The sequence below is a fragment of the Heteronotia binoei genome, chromosome 1 (assembly GCF_032191835.1).
Source record: "Heteronotia binoei isolate CCM8104 ecotype False Entrance Well chromosome 1, APGP_CSIRO_Hbin_v1, whole genome shotgun sequence".
NCBI lineage: Eukaryota > Metazoa > Chordata > Lepidosauria > Squamata > Gekkonidae > Heteronotia > Heteronotia binoei.
In genome coordinates, this window is record NC_083223.1 from 4603606 (window position 1) to 4621820 (window position 18215).

The window sequence follows — 18215 nt, forward strand, 5'->3', positions numbered from 1 at the left end:
GATGATTGCCCAAAATGTTAAGATCCACTGCCGATCTCCGCAGGTGCCAAAAGGTCAGTCATTAGGAGGGGGAAATTGTTGGAAAAGTGAAGTAAGGAAGACGAATGACTCCAGAGTGAAGGGACAAGCCAAGAACTCAAAAGCAGCCAAGTTCCTGACTCCCGGATTGGCCCAAAACCACTTGGCGTGACATACATCCACCTTTCCACAGGAGTTTTGCTCAGCCCTGTGCTCTCAGGTGCCTGAAACGATTAATAAGATTCATGGCTGTTTCCCCAGGTATAAGGCTGTTTCCATTAAGGCGCTAAAACCCGGAGAGATATTAAGAAGCAGAAAGCTGCTCTCAGCGTTATCAGCAATTTGGTTGCAGAATTAATCTTTCTTCGTGTAACGTCTTCTGGTTCGAAGATTCGGCTTTTGAAGACTTTTCTCTAACAGCGAAGTAAGAGAGAAGAGAAAATAAGGCACAGAGGAGCAAAGAGGGGAAAGACGGAAGATGAACAGAATAACAGCAATCGTAGCAGGGAATTCTGGAGGAGGGATCTAAGAATACTTGTTCATATTTTTTGCATGTGTGTTTTCATGTCACTGTGAGCTTTTTCGTTTCGCCCAGCCTCATCGCTGCTGTGTCTGATTCATTTCTTTTCATCATCTTGAACACCTTTTATGCCTTACACATGTAACTGTTTTATACTTGGTCCATCAAGGTCAGTATTGTCTACTCAGACTGGCAGCATCTCTCCAAGGTCTCAGGCAGAGGTCTTTCACATCACCTCGTAAAGATAATGGTAAAGGTAGTCCCCTGTGCTAGCACCAGGTCATTATCGACCCATGGGGTGATGTCATATCACAAGATTTGTGTCACGGCTGGGGCCGGGTCAGGCAAAGTCCAGAGGCAGTCCGAGGTCTGTAGCCAGTAAGCAGGAGGGTCCGAGGCGCCAAATCCGAATCACTGTAGAAGTATCGCAGGTCTGAGGTCCAGAAGCCGAGGTCAGGGAGTCCAGAAGTCCAAAGCCAAAGTCAGGGAGTCAGGAACCAAAGTCAAGCCGGAGTGGATGCTAGAATGTCAGGGAGATGACTAGTTGCTTCCACAAAGCTTCCTCCCAAAGCCCACAGCTATATAGCCCTCTGCTGGCTGTTGCCCGTTTGGGCTAATTGCTGGCTCAGGGAGGCAGCCAGGATCCTGTTACCACTCAAGCATCCTTGCTCTTAGAAGGGCCAGAATCCTCTCAGAACTCAGGGCTCAGGGAGCGTCTTGCTTGTGAGCGTGCCGCCCTCCTCCGATCCCTGAGGTCCTGCCGGAGGCGGTCACGCACACGAGCCACCCGAGAGGGCGAGGCAGGGGGGCTGGGATCTTCTCCAGCAGGAGGCAGGGGCACTGGTGCAGGTGGCAGGGGCACAGTTTCCTCATCAGACTCAACTTCCTCTGAAGGGTCCCCAGCACCCATGACACTATCCCCCCCCCAGGGCCCCCCTCCGTCGAGGGACCTGGAAGGTCGGGGTGGTCGTTGTGGAACTGGTGCACCAAGTCCGGGGCATGAAGATTGTCCTCGGGCTCCCAAGACCGGTCTTCTGGGCCGTATCCCTCCCAGTCCACCAGGTACTGGAGGCCTCCACGATGGTACCGGGAGTCCAGGATCTGGCGCACCTCATATTCTTCCTCGTCATCCACCAACACTGGTGGTGGCGGCGGTGGGGAAGGAGTCCGAGCTGGGTCAGGGGGTGCAGCCGGAACAAGGAGGGAGCGATGAAACACGGGGTGAATGCGGAGGTGGGGTGGCAACTGGAGCCTGAAGGCGACGGGGTTTATTTGTTCAACGACGGGGTAGGGTCCAATGAACCGTGCATCCAGCTTGTGAGACCGACCAGGCCGGCGCAGGTAGCGAGTTGAGAGCCACACCTGATCCCCCGGCTGCACTGGAGGGCCTTCTTGCCTCTTTCGGTCCGCAGCCCGTTTATATGCCTCCTTGGCTTGCTGTAGCTGCTCTCGGAGCAAGTCTTGGCTGGCACGGAGTTCTTGCAGGTAGGCATCGACGGCGGGGACATTCGTGGGTGGTAGGATCGCTGGGAAGAACCGAGGGTGGTACCCGTAGGTTGCAGCAAACGGGGTCATTTGGGTGGATGAATGGACCGCGTTGTTGTATGCAAACTCTGCTAGGGGCAATAGAGTGGTCCAGTCATCCTGCTGGTAACAGGTGTAACAGCGGAGATATTGCTCTAGCGTGGCATTGGTGCGCTCTGTCTGGCCATCTGTCTGTGGGTGGTAGGCCGAGGACAGGTGCACTCGAGTACCCAGGCTGGAATGGAGGGCTTGCCAGAACCGAGAGGAGAACTGAGGGCCCCGATCGGAGATCAGATGGGCTGGGAGTCCATGCAGACGAAAGATGTGTTGCAGGTAAAGCTGGGCCGTCTCCTGAGCTGTGGGGAGTTTCGGGCACGGAACAAAGTGGGCCATCTTGGTAAATAGGTCGACGACCACCCAGATACAAGTCTGACCCTTGGAGCGTGGAAGTTCCGTGATGAAGTCCATCGAGATGGTATCCCAGGGTCCTGAAGATGTGGGCAAGGGCTGCAGCAACCCTGAGGGTTTGGCTGGGATGTCTTTGGCCCGTCGGCAGACGTCACAGGAGCTGACATAGCGGGCAACATCAGCGCGAACTCGTGGCCACCAGAATTCCCTTGTCAGCAAGTGGGTGGTCTTATGCTGTCCAAAGTGCCCGGCGGGTAACGAGTCGTGGGTCAGGCGTAGCACTTCTGCCCGCAAGGGCCCGGGCGGCACATAGAGGCGTTCGCGGTGTAGCAAGAGGCCGCCTCGAGTCGTGAACTCCCCTGTTGGGTCATCTTGGAGAGCCTGGAGGTGTTGCTGGACCCAGGGATCATTGGCCTGGCTAGCCCGAATGTCCTCCACGAGTGCTGGTGAAGTGGAGGTGGCTGCAAATACTGAGGGCGGCAGGATTGGAGCAGCGGGCGCGGTCTCAGTTGAGGCAGGGGCGTATTCCGGTTTCCGGGAGAGCGCGTCTGCTTTCCGGTTCTGGGTATGGGGGATGTAGGAGATCCGGAAGTCGAAGCGAGAGAAGAATAGGGACCACCGGATCTGGCGCTGGTTGAGACGGCGGGTGGTCTGGAGGTGTTCCAAGTTCCGGTGATCGGTGAGCACTTGAACAGGGTGGCGAGCCCCTTCGAGGTAATGTCGCCAAACCTCAAACGCCGCCTTGATCGCGAGCAACTCCCTCTCCCAGATGGTATAGTTCCTCTCTGCAGCAGTGAGCTGCCGCGAGTAATAGGCGCAGGGCTGTAGTGGCTGGGATGGCTCCTCGCGCTGGGACAGCACTACTCCCAGGGCCACGTTGGAGGCATCAGCTTCCACCGTAAAGGGAAGCTGGGGGTCGGGGTATCTCAGGAGTGGCCCGGTGGCAAAGCGAGTCTTCAGGGTGGAGAAGGCGTTATCGGCCTCTGGGGACCAGTGGAAGGGTTCTTTGGGGCGGAGTAGTTGAGTCAGGGGTGTGGTCAGGGATGCGTAGGCCGGGATGAATTGCCGATAGTAGTTGGCAAAACCGAGGAACCGCTGCAGGTCTTTGCGATTCTGAGGAGCCTGCCAGGTCAGGACCGCTTCTACTTTTTTCGGGTCCATGAGGATCCCCTGCGGTGACACGATGTGCCCAAGGAACTCGACGGAGCGCAGGTCGAAGTCGCACTTCTCCAGCTTGGCGTAGAGACCATGGGCTCGTAGGCGCTGCAGGACCTGGCGGACGTGCTCGGCGTGCTGGGCAGGATTGCGGGAGTAAATTAGGATGTCATCCAGGTATATGATCGCGAAGCGGTCGAGCAGGTCCCGGAATATGTCATTCATGAACCTCTGGAAGACAGCGGGGGCATTGGTCAGTCCGAAGGGCATTACCAGGTGCTCGTACTGCCCGTATCGGGTCCCAAACGCGGTCTTCCATTCGTCTCCGGGCCGTATGCGCACCAAATTGTACGCTCCACGGAGGTCCAGCTTGGTGTAGATTTGGGCCCCCTTTAGGCGATCCAAGAGTTCAGGGATCAGTGGTAGAGGGTACCGGTCGCGGATGGTGATCTTGTTCAGGGCCCGGTAGTCATTGCACAGCCGGAGCTCCCCACTTTTCTTCTTCACGAAGAGCACTGGAGCAGATAGGGGAGAGGTTGAGGGTCGGATGAATCCGCGTTTCAGGTTCTTGTCCAGGAAGTCTCGCAGAGCTGCCAACTCCGGCTCCGACATTGGGTACAGACGCCCCACCGGGAGTGGTGCCCCAGGTACCAAATCAATGGCACAGTCGTAGGGCCGGTGAGGGGGAAGCTGATCAGCTCCTGTCTCTTCAAAGACATCAGCAAAGTCCACATACTTCTGAGGGAGCTGAGGACCACCACTCGGGATGCCAGCTGCTAGAGTGGTGGGAGGAGTCAGATGGGGGCATGGGTCTCGGAAGCGTAGTTCCTGCTGGGCCCAGTCCACGATGGGGTTGTGCAGCTTCAGCCAGGAAAGGCCTAGAATCAGCGGGAAGCGAGGCATGCGGGCGACATCAAACCGCAGCTGTTCTTGGTGCTGCTGGACGTGGAAGGTGATGGGACAGGTCTCCTGGGTGACGGGGCCAGAACGGAGGAGGCGCCCGTCAATAGCCTCCACCAGCGACGGAATCCCTTTTGTCTGCACAGGGATCTGGTGCTGCTTCACAAAGGCGGCATCTATAAAACAGTGGGCCGCTCCCGAGTCCAGCATGGCATACACGAACAGCCAGCGTTCGTCAGGCAGACGGAGTTTGACTGGTAGCAGGAATGGCCCTGGGGTATCAGCCCGCTGTTCGGAGGACCCAGCTAGTCGCCCCAGGCTGGGGGGTCCACTTACGCCTGGGGCTGCCCTTTTGGCGGCGGTGGCAGCGAAGGTCCAGGTATCCGATGCTTAGCAGGGCAGCCAGAGGCATAGTGGCCTGCCGTGCCGCAGTAGAGGCACAGATTCTGTGTGCGGCGTCTGGTCTTTTCCTCTGGGGTCAGGCGGGGTCGAGCAGCTCCAAGCTGCATAGGCTCGTCCTTGGTGCTGGTACTAGCTGGGGACGGGCGAGGAGCCAGGTAGCACGGCGCAGGGAGCTGGCGCCCTCTGGTCTTGGCTTGGCGGCGACTTTCCAGGCGGCCATCGATGCGGAGGCAGAGGGTGATAAGTTCTTGGAGCGTGGGTGGCTGCTCCACCCTGGCTAGTTCATCCAGGACCTCCTCTGCCAACCCCTCAGTAAACTGGTCCATCTGGGCAGCCTCATTCCACGCCAAGTCCTGGGTCAGGAGCTTGAATTCAGTGGCATATTGAGCCACCGAGGAGTTGCCTTGTTTCAGTGCCCTGATCTTCCGGTTAGCTGTGGCTGCTTGGACTGGGTTTGAGAAAGCAGCAGACAGGTGGGCCTCAAACCCCTGGTAATCAGTCAGTAGGGGAGAGGACGCGACCAGTAAGGGTGTGGCCCATTTGGCCGCCTGCCCCTTTAACAGACTGATGATGAAACACACCTTGGTTTTGTCATTGAGGAAGTCCCGTGCTCTCAGTTCAAAGTACAGCCGACACTGTGCTAGGAAGGCAGGAAATTCTTCCACGGCACCCCCAAATCTGTCAGGTGGGGGAACTGGGCACTTGGCTGGAGCACTGGCCGCAGGTTGTTGCTGCAAGTGCACTACTGCCTGTGTTAGCTGCTGTACCTGGGCTTGGAGCGCAGCCAGTAGTTCTGTGGTTTCACTTGCTTCAGCATCCATCCTGTGGAGTGGGTGTTTGTCGGTGGAAGCAATCTGTCACGGCTGGGGCCGGGTCAGGCAAAGTCCAGAGGCAGTCCGAGGTCTGTAGCCAGTAAGCAGGAGGGTCCGAGGCGCCAAATCCGAATCACTGTAGAAGTATCGCAGGTCTGAGGTCCAGAAGCCGAGGTCAGGGAGTCCAGAAGTCCAAAGCCAAAGTCAGGGAGTCAGGAACCAAAGTCAAGCCGGAGTGGATGCTAGAATGTCAGGGAGATGACTAGTTGCTTCCACAAAGCTTCCTCCCAAAGCCCACAGCTATATAGCCCTCTGCTGGCTGTTGCCCGTTTGGGCTAATTGCTGGCTCAGGGAGGCAGCCAGGATCCTGTTACCACTCAAGCATCCTTGCTCTTAGAAGGGCCAGAATCCTCTCAGAACTCAGGGCTCAGGGAGCGTCTTGCTTGTGAGCGTGCCGCCCTCCTCCGATCCCTGAGGTCCTGCCGGAGGCGGTCACGCACACGAGCCACCCGAGAGGGCGAGGCAGGGGGGCTGGGATCTTCTCCAGCAGGAGGCAGGGGCACTGGTGCAGGTGGCAGGGGCACAGTTTCCTCATCAGACTCAACTTCCTCTGAAGGGTCCCCAGCACCCATGACAATTTGCTTGGCAGGCTTTTTCTTATGGCGTGGTTCGACCTTGGAAGGATGGAAGGCTGAATCAACCTTGTGCCAACTACCTGAACCCAGCTTCTGCCAGGATCGAACTCAGGTCATGATCAGAGCTTGCACTGCAGTACTGCAGCTTACCACTGAGCCATGCGGCCATGGACATCATCTTCTACCTGTTCCTTTTAATTGGAGATGTCAAGGATTGAACCTGGGATCTTCTGCATGTCAAGCAGATGCTCTATCAGTGAACCACAGCCCCTCCCAAACTAATGGAAATGCCAGGGATCGAACCCTGGGCCTCATACATGCAAAGCTCACGCCTCTACCTCTGAGTTAAAAAGGTAAAGGTAATCCCCATGTGCAAGCACCAGTCGTTTCCGACTCTGGGGTGACGTTGCTTTCACAACATTTTCACGGCAGACTTTTTTATGGGGTGGTACATCCCCATTATACACTACTCATAAGCAATCAGCTCAAAAATGTTAAAAAAACATTACTTTTAACAGTAAAAATTTGATGTGCAAGGGAATAGGATTTACTGTGGGAGGAAACAAAAAACAGCACAGGTTCAATTAGCCCAAGAAAGGTGCAGAACTAAAACAAGGGTTTTTAAATCGAACCGGCGGGGATGAGAGATGCTATCCAACAACTTGGACAATGAAAAGCCAACCTTGCTTCCCACTTCAAAACATCCTTTGGAATTCTGTTACAGACATCACTGATGCATTTTGCGCTATCTGTCCCTAATGAAGGGATGTGAAATGGTTATGGTTATAGGCTAAGCAGGGCAGGTACTTGGATGGAAAGCCACCAAAGGTGGATCTGCAGAGGACAACAATGACAAGCCACCTCTGCTTCTCACTCCCCTCGCTGGGGTCACCATGAGTCAGTTGAGACTCACGTATACATACTTATAATGAAATCAGTGGACAGCGTTCAGCTCCCAGCATGCTAGAGTTGGACAAGTGGTTCCCAGGGCCTCCCAGCCACCCCACCCTTTCTACCAGGGTCTTCCTCCAGAGCACTGACCCCCAACAGGGCCACAACTCTGGAGGTCAGGCATGGCTCAGCCACGGCAATACCCAACAAGCCATGTCTTGACAGGTGGGATCCCAGGACCTGGACAGGAGCATCTGATGACTCGCCTAAACCTGTCCGATCCCAGGCGTGCAAACCATCTGAAGAGGAGGGTTCCCTGCAGAGCAGTGTGGCAGGTCCCCATGGGGAGATAATTGATGCCAGAGGTCATCCGTTGCCACCAAGTTGCACCTGCTGTAGCTTCTAGGCCCTAGTTGAAGCCAAGACGTCCAATCGACAGGGGTGGTGGGATTGGCTCAGGAGAGGGGGTCAGGTGGAGAAGGGAATAAAAAGGCAAATTTCAAGGAGTCGAGGAGGAGATGCTCAGGTCAGCAGAAAAAAGGCTGTCAGGCAGAAAGAGAACTTGGTCTGACCAGATCAAAAGAACAACCCGTGGCCTGAGATAACCACCTCTCTCGGATGGCCTGAGACTCCACTGAGACAGCCTGCGATTCTCTCACTGTGGAGACCAGCTCTCCTGATGCCCAGGCGCTCACCCAGGGAGAGGCTGACAGACAGGTATGTTTCGCATATGGCTCACCGCCGAACTTCTTATATTATTTATTCCTTTGGTAAATCTAGATGCTGCCACCAGGTGGCTCCTGATCCAGTTGGCTCAGGCAGCAATAAAATCATAAAAAAAGATCAATGTGTTAACAAGACACAACAAACCAAGAGCATTCCAGGGCAAAAGGTCATGGAACAATTTAGGATTGCCAGCCTCCAGATGGCAATTGGAGATTTCCCAGAATTACTAATGATCTTCAGGTGAAAGAGATCAGTCCTCGTGGAGAAAATGGCTGCTTTGGAGGGTGGACTCTATGGCACTATAGACCACAGAGAGCCCCCCCTCCGCTCATCAAACCCCGCCCTCCAATTTTAAGCTGCTGTTGAAACTGACAAAGGATTTATGGACTAGAGCAGGGGTCCCCAACCCACAGGCCATGGGTCGGTACTGGGCCTGTTAGCATCCCCCCCCCCCACAACAGACACCCTGTGAGGTGGGTGGGGCTGAGAGAGCTCTCCCAGAAGCTTTTCAAGGACAATTCTGTGAGAGCTATGGCCAACCCAAGTCGATTCCAGCAGCTGCAAGTGGAGGAGTGGGGAATCAAACCTGGTTCTCCCAGATAAACGTCCGTGCAGGTTTGAGAAGATGAACTTCCCTGGCAGGCTCAATGGTCTAGCCGCAAGCTGTTCAGATCCTCAAAGGAAAGAACAAGAATTTTTACACATTGAATGCCTCTCCACTCCCCCCTGACTAGCTGAATTTCTAGACGTTATCTCAGAGACCTGAGTCGTCCAAGTCAATTTCAGTGGAAAGGACAAAGATACGTCCAAGGCCACCTAGCTAGATTTCTCTCTGGACACGTGTCAGAAGAGTTCCTTTGGGGAATACCTCCCGACCAAGCCAGAGACATTGATAAATTCCCCTCCTGAACAATCAATACAATTCCCTGCTTCCTATACAGGCTTCTTACCGCGGACTCAGGAGCCGTAATCACATTGTCAAAAAATTCAAGTCACCCCAGCTGACCGAGGCCTCCTTTAAAACTGACGTGTGATTGGCAGGCCGTATACGGGTGGCGGGTTCTTACTGGCAGGGGGAGCAGGGTGAAAGCCAAAGGCAACGGAGAAGTTTCCTGATGTGTTCTGACCACCAAAGCGCAGGCCTGCCACTCAAGGAGAATTCGAGGAAAACCCTGAGTCATATTAACATATCAAAGGGAGAAACTGCCCCAGCTATTTCCTGTTAAATTTTTGATTTCAAAGGAAGGGGGTTGGAGAATTTAAAGTACCTTCCGTCCTGTCCACTCAGAGACAGCTGAATTTCCCCCCACAAAAGCCTATTTGTTTAATGATTTAGATCTCTACCCTAGCTGCACACGTTTATTATATATATATATATATATATATATATATATATATATATATATATATATATATATATATATATATATATATATATATATTTAAAATGTTGACAAGCACTCCAATTTGCTTTATACCACAAGTCAGGCTAGTGCTAAATTGAAACCAGCAAAATGTGGTTTTTGTTTGATGTAAAAAGTATGAAGACAGAAAAGAGAACACGCTTCCCCCCCCCCTTCTCCTTCCTGGTCTCATTTTCTAGGGTGCTACACGGCTTTAGCACTAAATTGTGGATTACACGGTTTGAATGAAACTTAATTGTGCCCATGTAGGAGGAACGGGGCCTCAGAAAGGAGATTGGATGCGACTTCAGGCGCTAACCCAAGACTTCTCGCATGCATGCTTAGAAACTGAAACCAAAAAGGGTTTTCTAGTAACATATCAAGGCCACCATACTCTCTTTTTTCCTCATACAATCCAGTTACCTTATTTTGACATGCTAATTTCCCCATGCACTCTCCAAGGTGAACCGGAGCCTGGGAAATGAACAAAAATTGGGTTTTTCACATGGATTCTCCTGCCCTTTGTCCTTCCGTGGCAAGTTGGTGGTAAATCCTTCTGGAGGCAAGTCCCGCCTTCTATACAAATGTTTCACCTTTCAATATTTTTGGAAACGGGGGTGGGGGGGACAAGAAAAAGGCATTGCGCACATGAAGCTGCCTTCTACTGAGTCAGAATATTGGTCTAATAAAGTCAGTATCGTCCAAATAGCTCCCTCACTATGCTGAGCAAATGAGAGCTTTTTAAGATGAATTCCCTTGATGTACATCTGACTACATATTGGCCAAGGTAGCCGTTTTCTCCAAGTAGAGCACGTACCATGAGTGGTGCCATTGCATCAGCAATGTCACTGCAACACTCTGATATTTGGGCAAGACCTCTACAGGATAATATATTGCTCCCTAATTCCAGGGTATCTCCGCAACAATGTAGGGTATCTTGCAATGTAGGGCTGCCAAGCCCCTAGTCTGGGCGTGGGTTCCACACCTGGGAGGTTCCCAACCCGCTAGTCCACGTTAGGCCAGCAGGGGAAACCCGGAAGTGACATCGCCCGGAAGTGACATCATCACACTGGCGACATCGCTTGTCGGTCACTCTAGGCATTTCTGGGAAAACTCTATGGTTTTCCTGGACGCTCTAGCCATTTGGGAAGGAAAACTCTATCACAATGTGATGATGCCACTTCTGGTACACACAAGAAGTGATGTCACTCCTAGGCCTTTTTCTTTCTCACAATGTGATGATGTTTCTTTTGGTACACACAGGAAGTGATGTCACTCTTAGGCCTCTTTCTTTCTCCTAGTAACTCTCCTCCATCCCTTGCCAGTTTCCAGGAAGATCTAGCGGCCCAGTCTCCAGGGGAACTAATCTTGATCATCTGGGGATGAACTGTCATAGCGGAAAACCTCCAGGGCACCACCTTGAGGTTGGCAACCCCAAACTACAAGTCCAGCTGTTCATGCCAACATCCAGGTGGGACCTGGAGTTCTCCCAGAATTACAACGGATCTCCGGTCTACAGATAGGGTTTGCCAGTTCTAGGTTGAGAAACTCCTGGAGACTTAAATACTGGAAAGAATTTAGAATGCAAATACATATAAAACATTTAAAAATATTAAATAAAACATGTAAACAATAAACATGTAAAGCCGGGTGGTGTCTGGACCTTTCTTGATTATATCTGAATTAAATCTTATCCTGTATTTCTGGAGTTCGTGGCCTTTTGACTGAAGTTTGTAATTTTTTCTTAACAATGTTATCAGTTTCTCTCTCTCTCTCTCTCTCTCTCTCTGTCACTCACACACAAACACACACAAGCACCAGACATCCAGGGCTTTTCTTGTAGCAAGAAATCCTTTGCAGGATAATATATGGGATGACACCACGTCTGCGGAACATCCCCACCAGCCCCAGAACACCCCCCAAATCCCCCAATGAACAGGTGAGGGGACCCTAATCTTTGCACTGTCTGTGGCAGAAAGTTGGGTCTGCATTGGCCTTCCAATAGCCTGGGTGTTTTGGATCTGACGTTTAAACTAGGTTTGCTTGTAAACCAACACCGAGGGTGTGAGAGGTTGCGGTCCCCAGCATCTCCAGTTAAGGATAATGTCATAGGTGATATGCAGGGCTTTTGTTGAAGCAGGGACTCCTTTGCATATTAGGCCACATACCCCTGATGTAGCCAATCCTCCTGGAGCTTACAGCAGGCCCTGTACTAAGAGCCCTGTAAGCTCTTGGAGGATTTGCTACATTAGGGGGGTGTGGCCTAATACGCAAAGGAGTTCCTGCTACAAAAAAAGCCCTGGTGATACGAAAGACCTTTGCCTGGATAACTGCTGCCGGTATGAGTAAAAAACAGGCCATAATAGACCAATGGACTGATTCAGTATATAGCAGTTTTGGGAGTTTATCTATGTGTGCATTACCCATTAATGGTTGGGTTTCAACATTAGGCAGCAGACTCATTTCCTCCACTCACCATGAATGGAAAGGGTTCCATTCCTCACAGCCAGGAATTTGGCTCCATATGGAGAGAAGAGGGGCGTATGGGAACTGCCGTGGAGATGGATGCGGGCTGCGCCACAAAACGGGTCACCAGGGGATCCGACACGAAGTTCGCCTCCATCGGATAAAAGGATATAATGAGCGTGGAGTTCCACTGGCCCAGGACCAACGAACACAAGCTTGCCACCTGAAACAGCAACGGTAGAAAAATTATTACCGGTAATAAGAGGTAGAAAGGATAATACACCTGGTGAAATCCTTGTTCGCTAAGCAGCAGATCAACAAACGCAGGGTGTAGCGCTGGTGGTCGCAGCCGACTTTGTTAGCAGAGCACGTGCAGAGAGCAGCGAAAAACCACCGGGTCGTCGCGAGTAAAAATATGAGCCACACACCAGCACCTTGTGTTAAGTAGCGTATTATACAACTATATACAAGGGCACTCACAGAGGTGGTGCAGGGGGACAAATATACAGCTCTGTGGATCAAAGTGCCTTCGCCAGTAAATCATTGGAGTAAGAGAGAGAGTTCGTCTGGCACTATTCAACATATAGACATTTGGTCAGCCAATCACATCAGTCCACGAAATATGCTGACTCCCAGCAGGTGCTTTCCAGGCACAATCCAGCTCCAACCAGAAAGGTTGAAACGCTTGGGACTCTTTGGCTTGGAGAAACGTCGACTGCGGGGTGACATGATAGAGGTTTACAAGATTATGCATGGGATGGAGAAAGTAGAGAAAGAAGTCCTTTTCTCCCTTTCTCACAATACAAGAACTCGTGGGCAGTCAATGAAATTGCTGAGCAGCCAGGTTAAAACGGATAAAAGGAAGTACTTCTTCACCCAAAGGGAGATTAACATGTGGAATTCACTGCCACAGGAGGTGGTGGCGGCCACAAGCATAGCCACCTCCAAGAGGGGTTTAGATAAAAAATATGGAGCAGAGGTCCATCAGTGACTATTAGCCACAGTGTGTGTGTATATATAAAAATTTTTGCCACTGTGTGACACAGAGTGTTGGACTGGATGGGCCACTGGCCTGATCCAACATGGCTTCTCTTATGTTCTTATGTTCTGTTATCTGCCAAGGTTGCATCAGCCTGACCTGTCAAGCGTTGTCGGGATAGATGCTCCAGCTCTAATCATGCTTTGCACTGTGGACTTTATACCAACAGACTTATGGGGACTCTGTAGGGTTTTCAAGGCAAGAGAGGAGCAGAAGTGGTTCGGCGCTGCCTGCCTCTGCATAGCAACCCTGAACCTCCCCCTCACTTCGGCAGGAGTACCCTGCAGTCGTGGACAAGTTGACATCGGAACCACACGACGTAGTATCCGGACAAGACTAAAAGAACACGAAAGGCTTGGCCCGCCTGAAAAATCAGCAGTGGCTGAATGTAGCCTAACTCAAACGGGACACAGTATCTTAATCCAAGACACGGTAATGCTGGACAACACACCCAAAATCCTGCCGGGTTCCCACTTGACAGCACTTGACTTGAGGGCCAGCTTGGTGTGGCAGTTAAGTGCACGGACTCTTATCTGGGAGAACCAGGTTTGATTCCCCACTCCTCCACTTGCACCTGCTGGAATGGCCTTGGGTCAGCCAGAGCTCTCTTATCTGGGAGAACCGGGCTTGATTCCCCACTCCTCCACTTGCAGCTGTTGGAATGGCCTTGGGTCAGCCATAGCTCTCTTATCTGGGAGAACTGGGTTGGAGTCCCCACTCCTCCACTTGCACCTGCTGGAATGGCCTTGGGTCAGCCATAGCTCTCTTATCTGGGAGAACCGGGTTTGATTCCCCACTCCTCCACTTCCAGCTTCTGGAATGGCCTTGAGTCAGCCATAGCTCTCTTATCTGGGAGAACTGGGTTGGAGTCCCCACTCCTCCACTTGCACCTGCTGAAATGGCCTTGGGTCAGCCATAGCTCTCTTATCTGGGAGAACCGGGTTTGATTCCCCACTCCTCCACTTGCAGCTTCTGGAATGGCCTTGGGTCAGCCATAGCTCTCTTATCTGGGAGAACTGGGTTGGAGTCCCCACTCCTCCACTTGCACCTGCTGGAATGGCCTTGGGTCAGCCATAGCTCTCTTATCTGGGAGAACCGGGTTTGATTCCCCACTCCTCCACTTGCACCTGCTGGAATGGCCTTGGGTCAGCCATAGCTCTCTTATCTGGGAGAACCGGGTTTGATTCCCCACTCCTCCACTTGCACCTGCTGGAATGGCCTTGGGTCAGCCATAGCTCTCTTATCTGGGAGAACCGGGTTTGATTCCCCACTCCTCCACTTGCAGCTGCTGGAATGGCCTTGGGTCAGCCAGAGCTCTCTTATCTGGGAGAACCGGGTTTGATTCCCCACTCCTCCACTTGCAGCTGCTGGAATGGCCTTGGGTCAGCCAGAGCTCTCTTATCTGGGAGAACCGGGCTTGATTCCCCACTCCTCCACTTGCAGCTGTTGGAATGGCTTTGGGTCAGCCATAGTGGTTAAGTGAGCGGACTCTTATCTGGGAGAACCGGGTTTGATTCCCCATTCCTGCACTTGCACCTGCTGGAATGGCCTTGGGTCAGCCAGAGCTCTTACCTGGGAGAACCGGGTTTGATTCCCCACTCCTCCCCTTGCACCTGCTGGAATGGCCTTGGGTCAGCCATAGCTCTCGTAGGAGTTGTCCTTGAAAGGGCAGCTTCTGGGAGAGCTCTCTCAGCCCCACCTACCTCACAGGGTGTTTGTTGTGGGGGAAGGAGATTGTAAGCCGCTCTGAGACTCTGACTCAGAAAGAAGGGCGAGGTATAAATCTGCAGTCTTCTTCTTAAATTACACAGAGAAGCCATTGAAATCCATAAACAAAAACACAATTTCAACAGGAAGATAGGGAGTTTAAAAATGAATAGGGCATGGCTTCCTATCAACTTCTGCATACCAACTTCTCACTTTGACCCAGAGAGAACTCCAGTTTTCTTGGTTACACCTCTGAGGATGCCAGTCACAGTTGCTGGCGAAACGCCAGGTCTCACAATGCCCAGACCGCGGCCACTCAGCCCGCAAAATCTACAACAACCAATGGACTCCGGCCGTGAAAGCCTTCGACAACAAATTCCCCGGATATTTCTTGAATTGGACCTGCCATGGCCCATGTTAAGATTTCAGCAGTTGTATTCCCCAGAGAGTACTCAGATCTGGTTCCCAAAATCTGCTAGTAATCCCAGGGCCGAAGGAGGCCCGTCTATAATAATAATAATAAATTTTATTTGTATCCCACCCTCCCCACTTCGGCAGGCTCAGGGCGGCTAACAACATTTCATAAAAACATACAATAATAGATAAAACCATTTAAATTTAACAATATAAAACATTAAACTTAACAGCATTAAATCCAATATATACAATTAAATAACTTCGTCTGACAGTGCTGATGGTGTTTGACGCTAGTTCTGCCAGTATATACACAGCAGTATAGGTCTTTAAACCGCATTGGCGGATCCTTAATTAGCGGTCTTCTTTAGCAGTCCGAATGTGCAAGTTTAAAGAGGGTGGTCTTACAGGCCCTGCGGAACTGATCAAGGTTCCGCAGGGCCCGCACCTCCTCGGGGAGTAGGTTTCATAGGGCAGGGGCCGCGATTGAAAAGGCCCGCACTCTGGTATTCTGATATTTAATCTCTTTCGGCCCAGGGATAGTCATTAGATTTTTCCCGGCTGACCTCAGTGCTCTCTGGGGTTCATATGGGGAAAGACGGTCCCTCAGGTAGGCGGGTCCTTGGCCATATAAGGCTTTAAAGGTAATGACCAACACTTTGTACTAGACCCGGTATATAATCGGCAGCCAGTGCAGTTCACGTAGCCCCGGCCGTATATGTTCCCGTTTCGGGAGTCCTAACAACAGCCTGGCCGCCGCGTTCTGCACTAGCTGCAGTCTCCGAGTCCGACACAGAGGTAGCCCCAAGTAGAGGGCGTTACAGTAGTCCAATCTTGAAGTGACCGTTGCGTGGATCACTCTTGCGAGGTCCCGGCGCTCAAGGAAAGGGGCCAACTGCCTTGCCTGCTTCAGATGGAAGAATGCTGACTTGGCAGTGGCTGCTATCTGGGCCTCCATTGATAATGAAGGCTCCAGTAAAACACCCAGGCTCTTTACCTGGCTCGCTGCTTTCAATGGCGCGCCATCGAAGGCCGGGAGAGCTGTTTCCCTTCCCAGAGCGTCGCGACCCACACAAAGGACCTCTGTCTTCGCTGGATTCAACTTCAGCCCACTCAGCCTAAGCCATGTTGCAACAGCCTGTAAAGCCCGGTCGAGATTCCCTGGGGCGGAGTCGGGCCGGCCGTCCATTAGTAGATAGAGCTGGGTGTCATCTGCATATTGATGGCAACCCAGCCCAAACCGCCGGGCAATCTGGGCAAGGGGGCACATGGTCTGAAGTCAACCAGGGATAGGGCCTTTTCGATCACAGCCCCCTGCTGGTGGAACCAGCTACCGGAAGAGGTGAGGGCCTTGCAGAACCTTGGGCAGTTTCGCAAGGCCTGTAAGACGGTCCTCTTCCGGCTGGCATTTAACTGACTGGTATTTAATAACTGTGAAAAAAAGGCTGTGAGAATAGCACCGAACTGTTTAGACTGTTTTTTTTTCTTGTTTTAACTATTGTAATTTATTGAATATGTATTTTAATATTTATTAATCTTATTGTTCTGGATTTTATGTTGCCTGGTGGGGAGAGCGGGATATAAATCGAATAAATAAATAAATTCTGCCCATGACGTGAACAGCTCTGCTCGGTACAGTGGCGGAGAGGGGGGGGAGAGAATTAGAGAGAACATTGGCTACAACCCACACAAGATTCGCTGTAAGTCCATTGTTACTGCAAGGCAAAGGGAGCGTGTACAAATTTATGAGAGTACTCCTGCCACAGGCCAAGCAATTTTTTTTTTGGGGGGGGGGGGTAAGGCAACTATAAGTCATAACCACCCCACAGGATTAGGGATGCCAGACAGTGCGTGGCAAGTGTTGTGGGGGAGACCTGTGAGGAAGCAGCATCCCCAGAGAATAATTAAAAAGAACTATAAAGCATCATCTGCTTACAGGACATTCTTACCAATGATTCCTAGAGCTACCCGCTGTCACTTCCTGGTAGCTCTAGGAATCACCAGGAACTCTGTGGTAACAACCTCCTGTAAGGAGACAAGGCCTGTATTTCCCTGGTGGGCAACAGGATTGGAGGCAGGGGTTCCCTGGTCCGCACCCTACATGGTATAGAATGATTCACAACCAGAAACTGCAGCTGAAATTCCACCATATTGGGTGCTATCAGTTTTAGGGTTGCCAAGTCCTCTTCATCCCCCGGCGGCGGACATTTGCATGTGTGATGTGCGCACGCGCAACAAAACGACGTCACCCGGAAGTGGCAGCACCCGTGCGGAGCCAGTCTAGGCGTTTCTGGGGAAACTCTATGGTTTTTCCGGATGCTCTAGCCATTTGGGAGGTTAAAACTCTATGGTGCCTACCCGGAAGTGACGTCATTGCGCCGGCGATGCAGGGGGAGGTTCCCCCCGCTGGCCCAATGTGGGGCGGCGGGTTGAGAAACTCCCAGCGGGAGATTCCCCACTCGGACCAGAGGCTTGGCAGGACTAATCAGTTTAGGGTTGCCAAGTCCAATTCAAGAAATATCTGGGGACTTTGGGGGCAGAGCCAGGAGACTTTGGGGGTGCAGCCAGGAGACACTGAGGTGGAGCCAGAAACAAAGTTGTGACAAGCATAATTGAACTCCAGAGGGAGTTCTGGCCGTCACATTTCAAGGGACCACACACCTTTTAAATGCCTTCCTTGTGTTGGAAATAATGAAGGATAGGGGCACCCTCTTTTGGGGCTCATAGAATTGGACTCCCTGGTCTGATCTTTTTGAAACTTGGGGAGTATTTTGGGGAGAGGCACTAGATGCTATGCTGCAATTTTGGTGCCTCTATCTGAAAAAACAGCCCCCACATAGCCCCAGATACCCGTGGATCGATAGGGGCACCTTTTTTGGGGGCTCATAGAATTGGACTCCCTGGTCCAATCTTTTTAAAACTTGGAAGGTATTTTGGGGAGAGCCACTGGATATTTTGCTGAAAATCTGGTGCCTCTATCTCAAAAAAACAGCCCCCACAGAGACCCAGATACCCGTGGATTAATTCTCCTATGAGAATCAGTCTGCATGGGGAATAATGGAGAGCCCAGCAGACATTTCCCTGCCCCCTTGAGGCTTGGGTGCGAAAAGCCCCCCGGGGGCCTCTTGACTCCCTTTTCTTCTGAGTGCAGGAAGCCTACTGGGAATTTTCCTGTTAAGCTGAAGGGCCACTCTG

General features: G+C 51.9%; 1 protein-coding gene across 1 annotated transcript in view; it reads right to left on the bottom strand.

Moving 5' to 3' along the window:
- PKHD1 (PKHD1 ciliary IPT domain containing fibrocystin/polyductin) overlaps positions 1 to 18215 on the bottom strand; it is a 323925-nt gene that overhangs the window by 152401 nt on the left and 153309 nt on the right. The window contains exon 27 of the mRNA XM_060256755.1: positions 11871 to 12083. Within this exon, the coding sequence (XP_060112738.1) occupies positions 11871 to 12083 (213 nt within the window). The remainder of the gene's footprint in view (positions 1 to 11870; positions 12084 to 18215) is intronic.